The sequence below is a fragment of the Ipomoea triloba genome, chromosome 13 (genome assembly GCF_003576645.1).
Source record: "Ipomoea triloba cultivar NCNSP0323 chromosome 13, ASM357664v1".
NCBI classification, from domain to species: domain Eukaryota; kingdom Viridiplantae; phylum Streptophyta; class Magnoliopsida; order Solanales; family Convolvulaceae; genus Ipomoea; species Ipomoea triloba.
Genome location: NC_044928.1, coordinates 24,478,918 through 24,498,626, shown reverse-complemented (window position 1 = coordinate 24,498,626; position 19,709 = coordinate 24,478,918). Strand labels below are relative to the sequence as shown.

Here is a 19,709-nt window from a genome sequence, read left to right as displayed (position 1 = left end):
CTTGGTAACATCACTTGTAAAAATTAACATGAGAAGAAACAAACACTTTACTTTTATATTATCATAATATTAGAACATCATTGTATTACATTAAACTCGTTAAAAAAAAAAAAAAAAAAAGACATTGTTTATTCATCCCCTTTTCATTACTCTAGGGCTAGCTGGGATAGTGAGTACAGGGAAAAAATAGAAAGAATAATGAATATATAATTAATTCTTAGTCGCTAAGCACCTTGTACTTAAATGACATGTAGTGGTCTCCCTTAAGTGAAAGGTCATGAGTTCAAGTCTCAGTGTAGGAGATATTGAAATTGACTTTTTGTGCTTCAACAGGCTGAGAAAAGTATAGATGAACAGATACTACAATGTAATAGAGTCAGTTGTATTCAAAAAAAAATTACTTCTTTCTTAGTCATGGAGACAACATTAAAGAATTCCACCTTGTCTAATTCATGAATGGACTCTAAAATCAAGGTCTTTTGCCTCTTGAAAATCTCCTCAGTGATTCCTTCACCAAAGTGGCCAGCAACTATGGGCTCAAACACGGCTCTGAAACTATTGACAACGAAGTTTCCAGGGTCCTTAACGTGTTTTTCATTTTCAAGATCATACATGAAATTGTCCAAATATTCAATAGAGAATGACCCTTCCTTTTCAACCACCATTTTCACTTCATTCGGAGATGCTCTGTACATAGGAAGGTTGAATGAATTCACTTTTTCCGCTTCTAGTACTCCCTGCATTCATCATAACATAGTTAATGTTTCAGTAATTACTAAAAGTTTAAACTGATAGTTGGATTGCACATTTATGTTTATATATTATATGCTCAACATTATATTAATTATTATGATACTAAAAAATGAATTAGAAAAATTTACTGCTTACCTCTGCACTAAGATCATTGAGGGCCTTGGCTAAAAATTCCCAAGTGTTGAGAACATTATTGTAACTAGAAACGTGGTCTTCGCATCTTCTTCCAAGAAAATATAATACCATTCGACCACCGGTCACCAATTCTTTTCCACGACACTTTAAGAAAGTTGAAAAATCACACTCGAATTGCTCATGGTATGCCTTTACCACACTAAGTGGGCTCGAAGCTGCAACACGAATGTTGCCTTTGTTCTCCTCTAATCCTTTAGGTACCTGATCGATAATCAATTAATCTAATAAATAACTAAGGCAATTATATATATATATATATAGTACAAGATTTCAAAAAATAAATAATTCGGCACAATTTTTATAAAAAAATAAAAAAATAAATAAATCCAATTAATGGACAATTTTAGCCAATAACCCCTTGTGATCTAGTGTCATGAAATTGTTTTATTATATCGGAAGTCCATGTGTTTGAATCCTAGTGGGAGCAACATTGAGTCTTTGTGCTTTAGTAAGTCGAGAAAGTAGTTATGAATAGATACTACACTATAACAGAGTTAGTAGTGCTATAAAAAATGGCAATTTCATTTGATAATTAATTAATGATGTGTACCATGCTATAAGGAAAACATATATACCTGAGACAGCCAATGAAGACTAATAGATGAATGAACAAAATGCAGAGAGTTGGCCGGAAAAAGCCTTCCGTAGAACGAACCCGCAACTCCGGCGAAGAAGCACGGCCCAAACTCTTCCCCCATTTCTTTCTTGAAATCTTCTTGGTGCTGCGGCAGTGACCGGAAAGTGGAATTGAAATCATTGCCGGGAAGATCATTCAAGTATACAGCATATTCCGGCGACTGGTGTCCCATCTTTCTACGCGCTTTGTCGAACGCTTTCACTAACTCGCCGGCTTCCATCAACGTGTTTGGCCCGGAGGAACACCCCAAGTCCGCTATGTATACTGTTTTAGGGCAAAGGCTTTTATACACATCTGTTATGGCTTCTTCTGTTATTTTCTTTGCCATAACTATGGCCTTTTCCTGTATGTTCAAATCAGTAAATTAAATATTCCCATCAATTAAAATCTTCAACCATTATCTGAACCAAAATATTTCTGTTAGAAAACAGTTATTCGAAATTTTTCGATTCAATATGCTAACAAATTTTTAACCGAATTGTGCACACCCCTACCTGGAATTGGGAATTGTTGGCATAACTGACGTCTCCACTTCCTGCATTCATGTGAAGCACTTGAACAACTTCCATCTCTCTCTCTCTGTATATATCTCTCTTTCTATCTCTATGTGTATGTGTTGTGTGTTTGCCTATTTGTTTCTCTTGTTACAGGTACCATTTATAGTAGTATGTGAACAGCTGTAATAAGAATTTTTTATTTGAATTTGACTTATCCTCTCTCAGAATATATTCTATATGCTTGCTTTCTAGTTTCTACGGAGTAGTTACGTTAATTATGAAACATAACTTTGTGTAATTTAGATAATCCGTATAAAATATCATTGATTTTGAAGTCAACAATAATAATAATAATAAAAAGCTGTAATAACTAATAATAAAAAATGACTGCGGTCAAAGGGGGCAACTCACGCCAGCCAACTTTCTTTACTTGTTTATTTATATTTTACTTCCCACTAGACTACAAGCCAGCTTTTGTCATATTTCTGGTTCAATGTATACGTAGACTTTCTAGATTTGTTCTTGGTCTTCATGCATTTATATTTAGAAAAATATTCAGTGTAGTTTTCAAGTTAGAATATAATATTATCTTAAATAATAAAATTATTTTTTAAAATCTTTAAAAAAATTATTTTTTTTTAAAAAAAAGTAATAGGTTTACAAGAATATAATATCTCGTGTTTATTTAATGTTATGGAATAATGTGATATTAACGTCTTTAGGAGATTATATTTTAAATTACATCAAAACTTGTCTGAAGACGTCTCACGAATCTTTGTTTGTGAGATGCAGGGTTAGGTCAAGATCATACGTAATACTTATACTGAAAATGTAATACTAATAAAGAATAAAATGTTTATTACTTATATGAAAAATGTAATACTTTTGAAGAAAAATGTAATACCCGGCCTTATATTTAGATGTAGAAATATTATATTTTCCCTTATAAACAATAGACACTTGCCAACATTACTTATAACCAAAAATTTAATAATTTTGACGAAAAATGTAATGATTTTACTGTTTTACACCAAAATGTAAAAGTGTTATATTTGTGCTAAAAAATATTACATTTTCTTCCATAGTAACAAACACTTTATTCATAATTAATATCATATTTTTCAATATAAATATTGACTTGTGGGACCGGTCTTACACAAGTGTGGTATATATATATATATATATATACATATATATATATATATATATATATATATATATATATCAGCTCAAATGCGGTCCGTGTGATCGCACCATTAGGTATGCGAAAACGTACCAATACTGTTATGAAACGCACAACAAAGAAATGCACCTCAAAACGTACCATTAGGTACGTATAAGTGCATCAACAAGTGTTTGAAACTCAATTAGATGTGGTAAGGTATGATTTTTTTTGTTTTGTTTTGTTTTGTTTTGTTTTTGTTTTTGTTTTTTTTTTTTTGTGGTGCGTTTTGTAGATGCACCAAATGCGGTGCGCCTGCACCATTAAGTATGCAAAAAATGCACCAATAATATTAGAAAATGCACAACAAAGAAATGCACTAAAAAGCACAATTAGGTACGCATAAACGCACCACATAGTGTTTGAAACACACAATTAGGTGTGGTGAGGTATGATACATCTTTTTGGTGTGTGGTGCATTTTGTGGTGCGTTGGTGCATTTCATTGTTGTGTGTTTTCTAATACTATTGGCGCATTTTTGCATACCTAATGGTGAGACTGTATCGACTGCATGTTAAACCCTAGCCATACTAGAACTTGGCCCTATATATATGTGTTTGTGTTTGTTTAGAGCTTTATTAATTAAAAAATAGTAAATAATAATTCTAAAATAAAACACAAAATTAAGTTGACGTTGTTATTATGAGTTGATAAATTTGAGGAAAATTTGTGTATTTCTGTAAAAGATTAATTAACCACCATTTCCAGCTCACAGCAACCATAGGTCGACCATCAGCTGCACGACACTGCTTACAATATAATTTTAATTATTTGCGAAATTAAAAATTATATATCCAATTAATTTTTTTCTATTTTTAAAAATTATCATTTTGGTGTATCTCATATGTCATTTCATATCCAATGACCTTGTGGTCAAGTGGCATGTAGTGACTTTTTCAAATAAGAGATTATGAGATTAAGTCTCAGTGGATGCGGTATTAACTTCTAATTTAAGAAAATAACTTCCGTCATTTTCTAAGTCTAGGACAATTTTTTAGAATATAATCAAATACGAAAAAAAATATTTTCTAAAAATTGACTCATTTTACAGAAAATATTTTCTAAATTTTTTTTTTTAATTTTTAAACACACCCAGTGGAGAATAAGTAAGTCAATGTAGTATCGGTTTCTCAACCTATTGAAGCACAACAAGTCAACAGTTGCCTCCACTAAGAGGCGAACCCACTCCCATAATCCATGTAAGAGTGTTAATCGGGATACCGAATGCCACTTGACCACAAGGTCTTTTGCTCATACGAACTATTTAACTGAGATGGGAAAAGGGTCATTCCGTCTAGAAACTAGGTCAAATTCAAACTTGGAGGTTTCGAATCAAAGAATAATAGACATAGGAAACTACGAATACCTTGACTTCTTGAGCCATAAGTCCTTATCTGCTTCTCAATTTTCCATTCTGACGTTTTGGATTGTTTGACACTTCTTTTGTAAGAATTGATTATATTGATATGCTTTTGTCATTTGGTGGAGAAATTTGTTAATTTAACCAAAAGCTACCGAATTCACAATTACGCATTATGTTTTTAATGAGATTTTAAACCTTTGGCTTATTTGATACTAATTTTAAGATGCTAAACTCGATTCTTAAAATTTTGCCAACGAAATTTTAAGGTAACTGGTATACGATTTGGAATTTTCCAAAGAATTCGATGGCTGCGGGTATTTATGGATTTATGTTCTCTTTCACTTGTAATTTGTTAATTTCTTTTTGTTAGAAAAAATTACGATTTGATTTATGAAATAGAGATGTGAAAACAGGTTTAGTATATTCCACCCCGGTCCACCCCGCAAAAAAGACTGTACGGGATTTAAGTTCTGTGACTTGTCAAATTAGTGCACTTTTTGGCCCGTCCTGCCAAATGGCCATGAATATATATTTTTATTCAAATATGGCTGCGCCTTCCCATGCAGTTGGTGCGAAATAGATAGACCACTATGTACAAATATACACCACTCAAGGTTAGAAAATGCACCACAATGAAAATACATAAAAACACCAAAAAACACATCACACCCAAAATAATGCACCATAACTCCTCTGCTCCTAATGGTGCATTTTCTAACAGTGTGTGGTGTATATTTGCATATTTGGTGTGCTTTTTGGTGATGTGTACCTAACCGTGCATATTTGTGTAGTGCATTTTCTAACATTGAGTGGTGTATATCTGTATACATAGTGGTGCGGCCGCACATAGAATTATGTGTGGTGAGGTATGATGCATTTTTTTTGGGTGTGTGGTGCATTTCATTGTTGTGCGTTTCCTAACACTATTAGTGCGTTTTTGCATACCTAATGGTGAGGCCGTATCGACTGCACGTTAAATCCTAGTCGCACTGGAACTTGGCCCTATATATGTGTGTGTTTGTTTAGAGCTTATTAATTAAAAAATAGTAAATAATAATTCTAAAATAAAATACAAAATTAAGTTGACGTTGTTATTATGAGTTGATAAATTTGAGGAAAATTTGTGTATTTCTGTAAAAGATTAATTAACCACCATTTCGTTTTTTTTTTTTTTAGTACTATTGACTCTGTTACAATGTAATATTTTTTCATAGCTACTTTCTCAATCAAATGAAACACAAAGAGCCCTCTATTGAGGAACGAACCCACCTCCTCCGATTTGGAATGCAACCGGGTGCCACTAGAGCACAAGGTTTTTGACTGCTTACAATATAATTTAGTTATTTATGAAATTAAAAATTATATATCCAATTACTTTTTTTCTACTTTTAAAAACTATCATTTTTCATATATCTCGTGACATTTCTATGTCCAATGAGCTTGCCAAGTGGCATATAAAGATTCTGCAGTATTCCATTTCCAAATTCCCAGGAAGGAATTGCTACTCCTTAGCTTGACCATAAAGATTTGATCAAATAAATTCTCAGGAGCAGGTTTCAGACAGATTCCAGCAACTCCAGCATTCTCTTGCAAGCCAATCTCTTGGCAGTCTTTTGATTGCGAGCAGAGGACGAGCAACTGTGAACCCCGCCATTAGCCACGACCTCAATTGTCGTACACGCCTCGCCATCTTTGCGAACCACAACAGGCTCCTTCATCCTGTACTTCCTCTTTTGGCATAGCTCGGTCAGCTCTTTTACAGGGTTAGGTCTCAGGGACTCTGGTGTAACCATGGGCTCCAAAAGCGGTCTTATTTTCTCGAAAACTATGTCTGTTTTGAAACCCGAATCGAGATATATTGCCCCCGCTATAGACTCTATAATATCAGCAACAACCTGTGTTATTCCCCGAAAAAAAGAAGAAGCTTTTTAATGAACATCTAAACATCTAACTAAGGAATTATCTCAGAAAGCAGAAGATATGAACAACTTACCCTTGGGAAACTTGTCTTGAGCACCCATCCAAATGTTGATGAGGCTGATGACTGCTCGATTTTATTAACAAAATCGGCTATACTGCTCTGAAGAGGGGTGGAAGACAAAAGAATATAGTTATGCAACCCAGCCTTAACTGAGGATAGAGCATAGCAGGTGTTGTTCACTGATCCAGACCTCAGGTCAGTTAAGCATCCCGGGGATAGTCCGGGAAACTGATCATAGAAATGCCTGGTGACGGCATAATCTAGCACAGCATCCCCAAGAAACTCCAAACGCTGCACAACAAGCCAATGAATCATTCATGTGAGCATCTCGAACAAAGGCAATTAATGAATGGTACAGTTGAGCTACCAAAAGTACATGTCAACTAGCTACTTGTGTTGGGTATATAATATATAAACATAAATGTGCAATCCAACTATCAGCTTAGACTTTTAGTTGCAGTGGACATTACCTGGTAAGATTGAGTTCCATGTGGAATGTAAGAACCATGAGTCAATGCTTCAACAAGCAGAGAAGGATCGCGAAATGTATAATTCAACAACGAATCAGACTCCAAACGTTTTATGTTAACCATCTGCTCTGCATTCACGGGAAGGTTCCCAACGATGGGGGCATTGATAAAATCAATATCTAGACCGAGCCACTTGAGAAACGATAGAGTTGCCATTTCTCCAGCCGTACTAAGAAACGCACCAATTAGTGCTTCAGTTACATCAGCAATTGTTTCATTATCCATCTTTCTTCTTCCCCGACTGTATAGTTTTCCTGAAGTTAATACGCACTCCTCATCCAGTTTGCTGTCTAAGGAACAATCACCCGGGCCGACCCATGTTTTAGGATCGAATTGTTCATCACGAATAAACCCCTGCAATTGATAACGTAATGCCTTTTGACCCGAACAAAATATTTGATAAGTATATCTAGTGAATAATGATGACATAAAGTTGTAATTCTCACCGGAATCTTTCGGTTATATGCAAGCTTGTATAACTGAGAATTGGAAATCATTTTCTCTCTTTTAGCAGTAAGCGGCCCCTCCTGATCATTTGGATAGGTTTTGAACAGATGTTGACTGGTAGCATATTTGAGAAAAGAATCCCCTAAAGTCTCTAAAGACTCCATACAATCCTTTTCTTGGCACAGATTTGTTGTGATTGCCTCCAAAATCTAACAGTAAAAAGAAATAGAGTCATATTAAATGCTCGGAATTTTCATTTCATTATTATTGTTGGGCGGAGGCCTGAAGGGACAAGGCCAGTACCCCTCTCGATAATGTGGCGATATAAGGAAATAAAGTTGCGCCTTCACTACCCGCTAACTAATATTTACACCCGCCCTTTCAATCTCCATAGAAGCACAGCACGTACCGTGGAGGTTGGAACGACAACATTTCGAGTGCACTGGTGCATGCACATTCTTTTCAAGCAAGAAGCAACGAGCAAGGACTCGAATCGATGCATGATCGAGGGAACACATGAGAAAGAATAGAACGTAGCTATTGGCACGGGCGACATGATAACCTCACAAAGTTCGGGAGGCAATTCTACTGATGCATCTACAAAAAAACAACAGAACGGGATCTGTTAATTAGAATTGTTTAAACAAACTGTAAAAAAAAATTTCAGGATTGTTACCTTTGGCTTTCCTAGCTTCACCTCTACTAAGATAATTTTGCACTTTAGGAATGTGTTTACCATTTAGAAGCGGTTCTGTTTCGAAGCATAACTCAACATTCCTGCAATCAGCAGTGTTTTCGGGATTTAAGAATTTTGCAGTACAGATAATCAAAATTTACCAAATAACATTTACAAACTACTCACTTTTTCTTATAATACTCTTTGTATGTACTCGATTCTCTCCCTCCCATCTTCATAATAGACATACCATCCAACTTATCCGAAATGCCAGTAATGCAATAGAGTATACCGGTATGAGGTGTGCATACCAAAGAATTTTCCAGCAGGCAACTGAAAAGCAAATCGTTCTTTGTGTGCATCGGTCTGCAACCATGTCTAGAACAAGAATATAAATGCCTATGTTCCGGTTTTTCATATGAAAATAACACAGAGGAAATAATGTTCCAATCAATCTTTGGAACATCATTTGGGCCCATCGATGGGAGAAGGAGATAATCAATAACCGCAGAACCATCAACCAGATTTAATCCGCCCAATGCTTCGTCTAGTGTATTCAGATTATGCTCGAATAAAACTCTAAGAAGAGTTACTTGAAACCTCCGACACCTAAGTATCTGCAAAAAATGTCTGATGCTCAGAGAATTCTAACTCAAAAGTATCATTTTCATTTCAACTACTAAATGAAATATTATTACTCACTTGTTCGTTAGATAGTCCAACATCCCCAATGTACACTGTCTCACCTACCCAGCTGCCTCCCTCGACATTCAACTCAAAAGACAATTTCTCATCATCAGATTCGAGCCTCGTCCTCAAAGCAAGGATGATGTTTTGAAGCTGAGTTCTCTTATAATAGAACCGGTTAAGCTCAATGAGGTAGCAAGAGTATAATGTTTGAGGAGCATTGTCTCTAGTACCAACAAGTTCAGGTGGGAAGTACCTTGGTTGACATCCTATATGTAAAGAATTAGATGAAAAGTTAACAAATAAACATTTTGTTCAAAAAGTAGGCGACAAACCGTTGAAAACACTTAACACAACTGTTAGGATCAAGCGCTTAACACCACGCCAAGAACTATAGCTAGTAACGAAGGTGCAACTTTATTTCCTTATACCGCCACATTTTCAATAGGCAGGGTGCTGGACTTGGCCCTTCAGACCTCTGCCAAACAATCGTCCTAGCCACCTGGTGCTGAACTTATTAGCCCTTCACTGGCCTCCGCCCAACAACAACTACACATAGACTGCCAAACAAAAACACTAAATTGCTAATAATTTTTCTTTACTTCAATTATTATAATATAATGTCCATTGCATTAAGAAAACCCAGTTCTTAGAAATCCCAATTCTATTTCAAAACCTTTTCATTCTTTACTTCAAACAATAGTTATCTACATGAGAAAAATAACATTCCTTCCTTGCAAAGTTGGTTTCATCATTCTCTTGTTCACAACTCAAACCTACCAAGAGAACCCCAAACTCCAAAAAAAAAATAAAAAAATTACCTAATTCTTGATATGGAGGAGGATCTGATTGGAGCCCTGTGGATCCAGTGGTGGCCATATCAAATCTCTGCATCCAGACATCCTGTAGTATATCTTTCATTCTTTGGTGAATAGATATGCACATAGAAGTTATAGATCCACACAAATCCATAAATAAATAAACAATAAACAGAAAACAGGCAGAAATTTTCCAAATGGCCAATTCTTGGCAGAGATCCCAACTAGAGGAAGGAAAAAATTAGATGAAAAGAAATAGGCAACAATGGATACATACCAAAGTTGGATTCTTGTTTCTTGATCAGTTATATGCTTTTGTAGAGGTTTAAGGTTTTCATTGTAAAGCTTACAGACTAAGGAAAATCCTGATTCCAATATTCCCAGCTTTTCTTGTACACTTAATAAGCTACTCTATTGTTAGTCAGCTGTACAAATTATGTTCAGTAAAGAGATAGATAAAGTGTTTTATAGCACTTCACAATGGAATTGGAAACTTCATATCAGCAATAGTACATTCACATATCGTACAATGATTGATTTTTTTTAAAACCACTATTTCTTTTTTTTTTTTTAAGAAGTAAACCACTATTCTATTCACTCAGTTTTCTATATTCAATGAAAATATACTTTCTCTATTCCATTTTGTGTTTACTCCTATTGAAGAAGCTCGACTAGTGAAATAATTTTTAATTTAATATTTTATAATATTAAATTTAGTCTTAGTATACAAAATTTATATATTTAAAAACTAAACACTAAAAGTACAATTAAACACAAAAAGTCAAATTTAAAAATAAATAAATAATACTAAAGAAAATAAACAAAGATGAAAGAATTGGTTTAACCGATAATAAATAAGACAGATAAAATGAAATAGAGAGAATATACACGTGGCTGGAAGTTATACTCTTTGAAAGTCATATATATTAGTACAAAGGTGTGTTTTAGGAGCTGTGGAAAGTGTGTTTTGTAACTTTGACTATCAATTTTAAAATTATTTGGCCCCCCAATAATAACATTAGAATTAGGCTTTATAAAAAGATTTTTATAAGAATTGTAATTCTTTGAGTTATTATAATTACAACACTACTGAAATCACTTCATTAGATCTTCCTACATCAATTTTTTATTATCAAAATATTGAGTAAAGGTATGTTTGAGGAGCAAATTTCACCTTTCTTGATATAGTGGATAAGTGGTCCCATGCAACCAAAAGATCAAATGGAGTTTAAACAATTAGAAATAAAATAAAATATACAATGAACTACTTTTTAAAAAAGTAAAGTTTACCAATGTCAATAAAAATCACACAATTTTAGCAACGGCGCCAAAATCTTGACAAGCTTTGCAAGTGCATAGAATTATTGAATTATAATATTAAAAACATAGGGTGATTCTTAAGGTGTTGAATCTACTGAGAATGATCTTTTGATTAATAAAATCAAGCATTAGCTAATAAAAGTCCTCTAAATCTAACTCTTTAATTTTAAGAAGGATGAGAATAATAATATCAACTAGAAAGAAAGACAAATAAATGACAATAAACAATATTGAAAAAGCATCCATTGAATAAAAGGATTATTCCGTGACTAAATTAAATATAGAAAATTCTAATATGCAAATTCCTAATTTTAGGGAGAATTGCTTATGATGTAAATGCCACTTTCATGTGCAAATATGTGATTAAACAGTACAAATTATATTCTCGTAGCAACCCACAAAATTCAACTAATTAAGCACAACTTAGGTAAAATCTCCTAAAAATCACTGCATACTCTCATGTCGTGTCTTTTTATATGTTTACAATGCCTAAGTTAAAGTCACTCATGTGCAATTAACAAACAAGAATCACATAAGGAGTACAACTTTATCAGGATCCTATGCAATTAATAATAAAATCACAGCCAAAGATCTTGTGGTTAACCGACATAACTGTGACCCTCCCAAATGAGAAATCACACGTTCAATCCCCAATGGAAGTGTTGGCTCTCATTGTAACAGGGTCCAAATGATTTCAGACCAAATTCACAATGCTAGGTAAACTTTTAGTCCTTCTTTAACAATTAAACTCAATCCTGGCCAGTTTCCTCATAACTAAAGGAAATAAAATGATGTACCCGTATGAAATTTTCTATACAAATGGTATATCTATAGATAATAGAATTTGCCAACAAATCATTATGAATGGCACAAAATTGATTTTTTCTGTTTGGCTCATCCTAAAAGCCTTACCAAAGGATTCTGCAGAATTCCATTTACAAAAGATAAAACAATTCCCATCCCAGGAATAGCCACTCCTTGATCATAAAACTTTTGACCAAATTCTCAGGTTTCAGGTTCCAGCAACTTCAGTACACTCTTGCAAGCCAATCTAATGGCTGTCTTCTTGCTCCGAGCCGAGGACGAGCCCCTGTGAACGGCGCCATTCGCCACGACCTCGAGCGTGATATACGCCTCGCCATTTTTGTAAGTCTCGACGGGCGCCTCCATCCTGTACTTTCTCTTCTGGCATAGTTCTGTCAGCTCTTTTACAGGATTAAGTCTCAAGGACTCTGGTGTAACCATGGGCTCCAAAAGCAGTCTTATTTTCTGAAAAACTATGTCTGCTTTGAGACCAGAATCGAGATATATCGCCCCCGCTATCGACTCTATAATATCACCAAGAACCTGTGTTTTTCCCAGAAAAGAGGCTTATAATTAACATCTAAACATCTCACTAAGGAATTATCTCAGAAGTGTATGGCAAATTGGCAAATTGGCAATTGGCAAGCAGAAGATTGAAGATATGAAGAACTTACCTTTGGGAAACTTGCCTCGAGCTCCCATCCGAACGTTGATGAGGCTGAGGACTGCTTGATATCCTGAACAGCGTCGTTTATAAGGCTCTGAAGAGCAGTGGAAGAGTGAAGAATATGGTTATGCAGCCCGGCCTTAACCGAGGATAGAGCATAGCAGGTGTTGTTCACTGATGCAGACCTCAGCTCGGTTAAGCATCCCGGGGATAGCCCGGGATACTTGTCATAGAGATGCGCGGTGATGGCATAATCTAGCACAGCGTCCCCAAGAAATTCCAAACGCTGCACAATGAGCCAATGTTAACCCTCCATGCTTTCCAATCATATAGTCCCACATTGAAAAAATAAGAGAGAATATATGGGTTTATAAGGCCATGGGTTAGACTAGCTAATTTATTGGATTCAATCTTTTAGTATGGTTTGACCAACCCAATCTTAGATTATCCTTCGTAACATGGTATCAGAGCCACACTGACAATAGATATTACCTGGTACGATTGAGTTCCATGTAGAACGTAAGAACCATGAGTCAGTGCTTCAACAAGCAGAGAAGGATCGCGAAATGTATAATTCAACAACGAATCAGACTCCAAATGTTTTATGTCAACCAGCTTCTCTGCGTTCACGGGGATGTTCCTAACGATGGGCACATTGATCAGATCAATGTCTAGACCAAGCCACTTCATAAACGATAGAGCTGCTATTTCTCCAGCCGTATTAAGAAATGCACCTATTAGTGCCTCAGTTACATCAGCAATCATTTTATTCTTCATGTTTCGTCTTCCCCAACTGTAGACTTTTCCCGAAGTTAATACACACTCCTCATCCAGTTTGTTGTCTATGGAACAATCACCCGGGACAACCCATGTTTTAGGATCAAATTGTTCATTACGAATAAACCCCTTCAATTCGAAGCAAATGACAATGAAATTTGTTAAAGAATGCTCAATAACAACAATTTCAATAATTATCAAGTGAATAATGATGATGTACTACGTGACAGTTAAAGATGCAAAAAATTACAACAAAGTAATTGAATAATGCAAGAATCGAATTTAGTGCTCAATCGAGTAGTGACCAAGAAGACAGAATGTGGGTCAGAAAATTCTTACCGGGATATTACAGTTACATCCAAGCTTGTATAACAGAGAATTGGAAATCATTCTCTCTCTTTTAGCGGTAAGAACACCCTCGGGATCATTTGGATAGGTTTTGAATACATGTCGACTGCTAGCATATTTGAGAAAAGAGTCTCCTAAAGTCTCTAGAGACTCTAAATGAAAATTTTCTTGGCACAGATTTGTTGTAATTGCTTCCAAAATCTATCAGTAAAAGTAAAGAGTTATATTAAATGCTTGGAATTTTCATGAGTATTGCAATATTGATATAGAAATTCCTTACCAGATAAATATACACATAGTTATATACGAAAGAAGAATTATATTCATCTAATGTAGCAGTAGACATTTGGGGAAATGACTAAAACAATCAGACATAACTAGCATTGCCAAAGATTAATAAAAGGGCATACCTTAGAGGTTGGAATAACAGCACTTTTAGCACAGTGGTCCGTGCACAATTTTTTCAAGCGGGAAGCGATGAGCAAGGACTCGAACCGATGCATGATTGAGGGAACACACGAGAAAGAATAGAGCATAGCAATTGGCACGGGTGACATGATAACATCACAGAGTTCCGGAGGCAATTCTACTGACGAAGTACTTGATTCTGCAAATAAGAATACAATGAGTAAGAACAAAGCACAGAACTGAGTTTGTTTGTTGGAATGCGATTCCTATTTACAAAGGAAAAAACAGGGTTTCTGTCTTCTAATATATAAACATAAATGTACAGTCCAACTATCAACTTAGGCTTTTAGTTCAGGTAGAGCATATGCTTCAATTTGGTATCAGTGGTACTGGAAAACCAAAAAAGTAAATAAATTATTAGGATAGCTACCTCTGATCTTCCGAGCTTCACCTCTATGAAGATAATTTTGCACCATAGGAATGTGTTTACCATTTAGAAACGGTTCTGTTTCGAAGCATAACTCAACGCCATGCCTGCAATCACCAGTGTTTTCGGGATGTAAGAACTTTTTTCTGTACAAATATTCAAAATTTACTTAACAACATTTACAAACTACATACTTTTTCTTATAGTACTCTTTGTATGTAATGGATTCTTTCCCTCTGATCTTAAAACTCGAGCTACCATCCAAATTATCCAAAATGCCCACAACGCAATAGAGATTGCCATTATGAGGTGTCCATACCAAAGAGTTTTCCAACAGGCAACTGAAAAGCAAACCATTCTTTGTGTGCATTGGTCTGCAACCATGTCTAGAACAAAAATGTGAATGTCTATGCTCGGGTTTTGCATATGAAAATAACGCAGATGAAATAATTTTCCAATCAATAAACGGGTTATCAACTGGACCGATAGACGGAAGAAGGAGATAATCAATAACAGCAGAACCATCAACACGATTGAACCTGCCCAATGCTTTATCTAGTTTGTTCAGATTACGGTCGAGTAGAACTCTAAAAACAATTACTTGAAACCTCTGACACCTATGTATCTGCAGAACAAGAAAGTCGACTTAAGAATATCATTTTCAACTACTAAACAATATATTATTAGTTATTACTCACCTCTTCATTAGATAGTCCAACATCCCCAATGTACACTATCTGACCTACCCAGCTGCCTCCATCAACTCTCAACTCGAAAGACAATTTCTCGTCATCAGATTCGAGCCTTGTCCTCAAAGCAAGGATGACGTTTTGAAGTTGAGTCTTCTTATAACAGTACTTATTAAGCTCAATGAGGTAGCAAGAGTACGATGTTTGAGGACCATTGTCTCTGCTACCAACAAATTCAGGTGGGAGGTACTTCGGTTGACATCCTATATGCAGAGAATTAGATGAAAAGTTTAACAAAAATAAGCATTTTGTTCAAACCAGTAGGCAACAAACTGTTGAAAACACTCAACATAACCACACAGATTGGCAAAGAAAAAGACAAAATTGCTAATGCACTGGCTAATAGTCAAAACTTCATGAGAAATTTTCTTCATTTCAATTATTATATGTCCTTTGCATTTAAAAATTCAGAGTTCTTAGAAATCCAATTCTATTTAAAAACTGTTAGGATCAAAAGCTATAACTAGTAGCGCACACACAACTTTATTTTCTTATACAGAGCTTCATTTGACCTTGTTCTGATACCACTAGTTAGGATCAATACCACTATGCCAAAAACTATAAGTTAGTAGCGAAATGGCAACTTTTTTTCCTTATATACCGCCATACTTTCGAGAGGAGGGTGCTGGACTTTGCCCACCGCCCAACAATTCCCCTATACCTCGTGGTGTTAGACTTGACCCTTCACCGGCCTCAGCCCAACAAAAATTAAACCAACTCTTCATTCAATATATGAAAACAACAAAACATAACAAAACAAAAAGGTACTTTCATAGCATCAAACTGATTTTGATTTGAAAGATAGGAAACATTTCTTCCTTTCAAAGGTTGATATCATCAGTCTCTTTGACCTACCAAGAGAACCCCAAACAGCAATAATGGGAGACAAAGACTTAAGATTACCTGATTCTTGAAATGCCGGAGGATCTGATTGGAGCCCTGTGGGTTCAGTGGTGGCCATATCAACTCTCTGCAATCTGCATCCAGTACAATATATAGCTTTCATTCTTTGTTGCCTTACAAACAAAAACGAATAATTATGCAGATAGAAGTTAATGAACTATAACCGTCACTTTTTAATTAACAATCCCCCCACTATAAATGCATAGATTATGAACATAGTCAACTAACGCACGCAGTTCCAAGGATTACAGATATCCAAACAAATTCATTAAAAAAATTAAATAAAAATAAAAACGAAAACAAACAGAAATACCCAAATGCCAATTCTTAGCAGAGATTTCAACTAGGAATTTAAAAAAAAAAAAAAAAAAAAAAAAAAAAAAAAAAAAAAAAGAAGAGGTAGATACCCAAACTGGATTCTTGTTTCTTGAACAGATGGAATCCTTGGAGGGGTGTGTTCTGTTTTTAAGGTTTTGGTTTCAAAGCTTCCAGAGTAAGGAAAATCATGGTTCCAAGAAAGGGATGATTCTAAACTTTTATAGTACAGTACAGCTATGAATCTACTGTACTAATCTGCTGTGCCTGCCGTCATGGCAAAAAGAAAAAGTGTTTTGGCGCGTGACAAATGGAATTGGAAACTTCAAACCAGATTATGCTTTTATTGTGTGTTTCCAATTTTGCATGGGGGAGATGGAGTATAGCTGTGAATGGTATTTTAAAGGCTGTTTGGTTGGATGTAGTTAGACTTAAAACATAATTTCTTGGCATTTTATATTATAGTGTTTGGTTAAAGATAATTACAATTTCACCTATATATTTTCTATAAGGATTCTAATTCGGTGTTATATTAGAAATGAAAAAAATAAGAAAATGACTAAATTACCCCTAATTATTATTATTATTACACAGTTACAAGGGACATTTTAATATTTATATCACTCCTCCCATTATCATTTCAAATAATTCTATTCATCCATACTTAATAATGTAATCTAAATTCTTATTCTATTCCATTTTTTTTCACCGAATTACAATTCATTTCTTCTCTAAGTTTTCCCCCAACCAAATAGCCTGTTATTGCTAAAAATGGGTACGGTTGACCTCAAATTGACTTGCTCCATGTGTTTTTTAGTCTCTTGTTAATTGTTTTGCTTATATATTAAAGGTTTTTATTTGTTTGGAGCTAGTTTCGCGTTTCATCCTTGTTAATTGTTTTGCTTATATATATTGTTCATCTATTGTATTAAAAAGGTTACTTTTTTATTTTTTTTTTTGAATACTATTAAAAAGGTTACTAACTAATTAATTATATTACTCCAATCCATTTGTCAACTGTATGCGTTTGGTTCGGTTCCAATAAAGAGACTTTGACTTAAATTATTTACAATTTAAATTGTGTTAATAATATTAAATTTAGCATTAGTATATATAAAATTTATATATTTAAAAATTACATTAATTCTAAATATATTATTAAACAAAAAAAAAACAAAATTTGTTTAATTTGACAACAAAAAAATCAAATTTAAAATTAGAAGAATATATATATATATATATATATATATTTTTTGAGTACTACTGACTATGTTAGAAACTTACAATATAGTATCTCTTCATAACTACCTCCGCTAAGACTCAAACCCCCCACCCCCTTCCACATGGAGTGCAACCGGGTGCCACTAAACCACAAGGTCATTGGTAAACAGAGTATATAATACAGTATATTTATTATTTCAAGTGGAAAAAGTTACAAAATCATTTTTCAATTCTCGGTTTTTAAAGGTTTTTGACTTTTATGTTTTATTTGAAATCCAAAAAGAAAAATTACATTTTCATACCTTCTTCATTCTCTCAAAATGTTGTGATGGATTTAATTAACCCGGAGTTATTGTATGTCAAAGTTTTGGTTGCTAGTTGATGTGAACATAATATTATTATTTATAATAGTAATGGTATTAGTCAAAGCAAGAAGAAGTCCAGCAAGAAAGTAGAAAATGCTACGGGAAGTTGCAACTGCAAAGGAAAAACATTATTTAAAGGCTCAAAAACATTATTTAAAGGCTCAGAAAGATCCAACAAAGGGCCAGACTCACTCAGTTCTAAATAATCCTTTCCTCTCTTAGCTTCCACATATTCTTCTCCCTCTTTCCCATGGCCATGGCTACTATACTTGTACATATACCTGCAACAAATATAAAGGCTCGTGGTTTTCACCGTTTTGGTTTCCACGTTAAATATCTTTGTGTTATTTATTGATTCTCTGCAATCATTTTATTAGCACTTTTCCTTTATTTATTGAACTTTATTTATTGAATTTAATGATTCGGGACACCCCTGGTTAGTTAAATCCATCATTGGTGCTTTCATTGAGAGCTTGACATACAAGCTCAAGCGTGCTCCTTATTTTTCTAATCTTCCATAACAATGGCTAGATCCAATTTCCGCCCTCATATCTACCGTCGCCACCCCGCCATATCCATGGTCATTGCCGCCGTCACCGTAACTACCTTCCTGTCGACCGTATCATTGAGATTGCGATGTCAAAATCTTGTTTATTTGTGCAATTTTACCACCAGGTTCCGAACCTGAGTTATTTCAGAGTGATTTGTTGGTCTCACATCCACATCCTCAATATATGTCTTTGCTATAAACTTTATCATAACCATTAAATTTTTCTTCATTAACGTGGTTGTCTCGAGCATGCTCTATAATTCACATTTGGAACCCAACACTTGGAACAATGGCAAGATCTCAACCTTGCAACTCCTGATCACGCTAGAATCGCCCCAGGTGGCAACAATCCAACCACTCAAACCCCACGCATCCTCGCTCACCACGCACTGGCAACAATCTGATCCCCTGACTGCCAATTCTGCCGGGGTCGAGAGTGGAATCCGCAAGAAGAAAATCCATTTGTTGATATTGAAGATGCATGGTAAAAAGATTGATAAGTATATAAACTCCACCAAGGGGCACTGCTGAGATATTCAGATCAAGAGCCGTCCAGGCCACTGCACCATTTGCGCATGCCAGCGCCTGGTTTCTCATATGCATGAGCTGCATCACCCAAAATTCCATACCACATTTTCAGCACCTCCACATGCCATAATGACCTCCGACATCAACGAAGACGATCGCTCCCTCCGAGCTCTACGATGTTTCGATTCATTCCCTGCGATTTTCCCGCAACAGAGAGAGGAAGGTGAGAAATTAGCGCAATTGGGCGACCACCGCAGTTCCCTGGCATTAAGCTCGGCTGACAGCTTCAATGACGAAAAAATAAAAAATCGCCACCAACGCCGAGTCTCGAGCATCGGAGTTCAGATTGCTCAGATTATCTAACTCCAGGAACTACATCATCACATAGCAAAACAGAGCAGAACATTGCAAACGTGTGCGCGTGTGTATAGATATAAGTGCAGGGGTTGTATGTATACGGTTATCGGCGCCGCCTGGGTTTCGACAGATCCGGCAAAAGGTCATCCTCCTCTTCGTCGTTA

At 35.2% G+C, this 19,709-nt stretch overlaps 3 protein-coding genes across 5 annotated transcripts; all 3 read right to left on the bottom strand.

The window, feature by feature from the left end:
• Positions 1–140: 140 nt before the first annotated feature.
• Positions 141–2,200, bottom strand: LOC116000935 (salicylate carboxymethyltransferase-like). Its single transcript, XM_031240810.1, has 4 exons — positions 2,080–2,200; positions 1,524–1,928; positions 889–1,149; positions 141–737 (listed from the first exon to the last, which is right to left on the bottom strand). The coding sequence occupies exons 1-4, from the start codon at positions 2,152–2,154 to the stop codon at positions 387–389; spliced, it is 1,092 nt and encodes a 363-aa protein (XP_031096670.1). The 5' UTR covers positions 2,155–2,200; the 3' UTR covers positions 141–386.
• A 3,655-nt stretch (positions 2,201–5,855) lies between these two features.
• LOC116002473 (endoribonuclease Dicer homolog 2-like) lies at positions 5,856–10,250 on the bottom strand. Of its 3 annotated transcripts, none has more exons than XM_031242618.1 (10): positions 10,084–10,250; positions 9,810–9,910; positions 9,004–9,257; positions 8,488–8,918; positions 8,302–8,402; positions 8,035–8,222; positions 7,625–7,834; positions 7,119–7,532; positions 6,661–6,939; positions 5,856–6,562 (listed from the first exon to the last, which is right to left on the bottom strand). In XM_031242618.1, the coding sequence occupies exons 2-10, from the start codon at positions 9,907–9,909 to the stop codon at positions 6,224–6,226; spliced, it is 2,316 nt and encodes a 771-aa protein (XP_031098478.1). In that variant the 5' UTR covers position 9,910; positions 10,084–10,250; the 3' UTR covers positions 5,856–6,223. The 3 variants fall into 3 exon arrangements, with proteins under 3 accessions (XP_031098478.1, XP_031098479.1, XP_031098480.1); XM_031242619.1 differs by having other exon boundaries at positions 9,810–9,891; XM_031242620.1 differs by having other exon boundaries at positions 6,446–6,543.
• A 1,590-nt stretch (positions 10,251–11,840) lies between these two features.
• On the bottom strand, positions 11,841–16,658 carry LOC116001880 (endoribonuclease Dicer homolog 2-like). The gene is made up of 10 exons (XM_031241825.1): positions 16,617–16,658; positions 16,210–16,322; positions 15,256–15,509; positions 14,752–15,182; positions 14,561–14,664; positions 14,133–14,329; positions 13,714–13,923; positions 13,090–13,503; positions 12,605–12,883; positions 11,841–12,473 (listed from the first exon to the last, which is right to left on the bottom strand). Exons 2-10 carry the CDS (start codon positions 16,310–16,312, stop codon positions 12,132–12,134), a joined length of 2,334 nt encoding a protein of 777 aa, XP_031097685.1. The 5' UTR covers positions 16,313–16,322; positions 16,617–16,658; the 3' UTR covers positions 11,841–12,131.
• Between the last annotated feature and the right edge of the window lie 3,051 nt (positions 16,659–19,709).

What these genes read in the sequence shown, in the direction of transcription:
- LOC116000935 (XM_031240810.1), bottom strand. Translation starts at nt 2,154, where the DNA reads ATGGAAGTTGTTCAAGTGCTTCACATGAATGCAGGAAGTGGAGACGTC. An exon ending in GTCTTCATTGGCTGTCTCAG is followed by an intron (nt 1,150 to 1,523) that starts GTATATATGTTT and finishes ATTATCGATCAG; the next exon opens with GTACCTAAAGGATTAGAGGA. An exon ending in TCAATGATCTTAGTGCAGAG is followed by an intron (nt 738 to 888) that starts GTAAGCAGTAAA and finishes TGATGAATGCAG; the next exon opens with GGAGTACTAGAAGCGGAAAA.
- LOC116002473 (XM_031242618.1), bottom strand. Translation starts at nt 9,909, where the DNA reads ATGAAAGATATACTACAGGATGTCTGGATGCAGAGATTTGATATGGCC. An exon ending in TCCTCCATATCAAGAATTAG is followed by an intron (nt 9,258 to 9,809) that starts GTAATTTTTTTA and finishes CTTTACATATAG; the next exon opens with GATGTCAACCAAGGTACTTC. An exon ending in CATATAACCGAAAGATTCCG is followed by an intron (nt 7,533 to 7,624) that starts GTGAGAATTACA and finishes TATCAATTGCAG; the next exon opens with GGGTTTATTCGTGATGAACA.
- LOC116001880 (XM_031241825.1), bottom strand. Translation starts at nt 16,312, where the DNA reads ATGAAAGCTATATATTGTACTGGATGCAGATTGCAGAGAGTTGATATG. An exon ending in TTGGACTATCTAATGAAGAG is followed by an intron (nt 15,183 to 15,255) that starts GTGAGTAATAAC and finishes CTTGTTCTGCAG; the next exon opens with ATACATAGGTGTCAGAGGTT. An exon ending in GATGTAACTGTAATATCCCG is followed by an intron (nt 13,504 to 13,713) that starts GTAAGAATTTTC and finishes TTCGAATTGAAG; the next exon opens with GGGTTTATTCGTAATGAACA.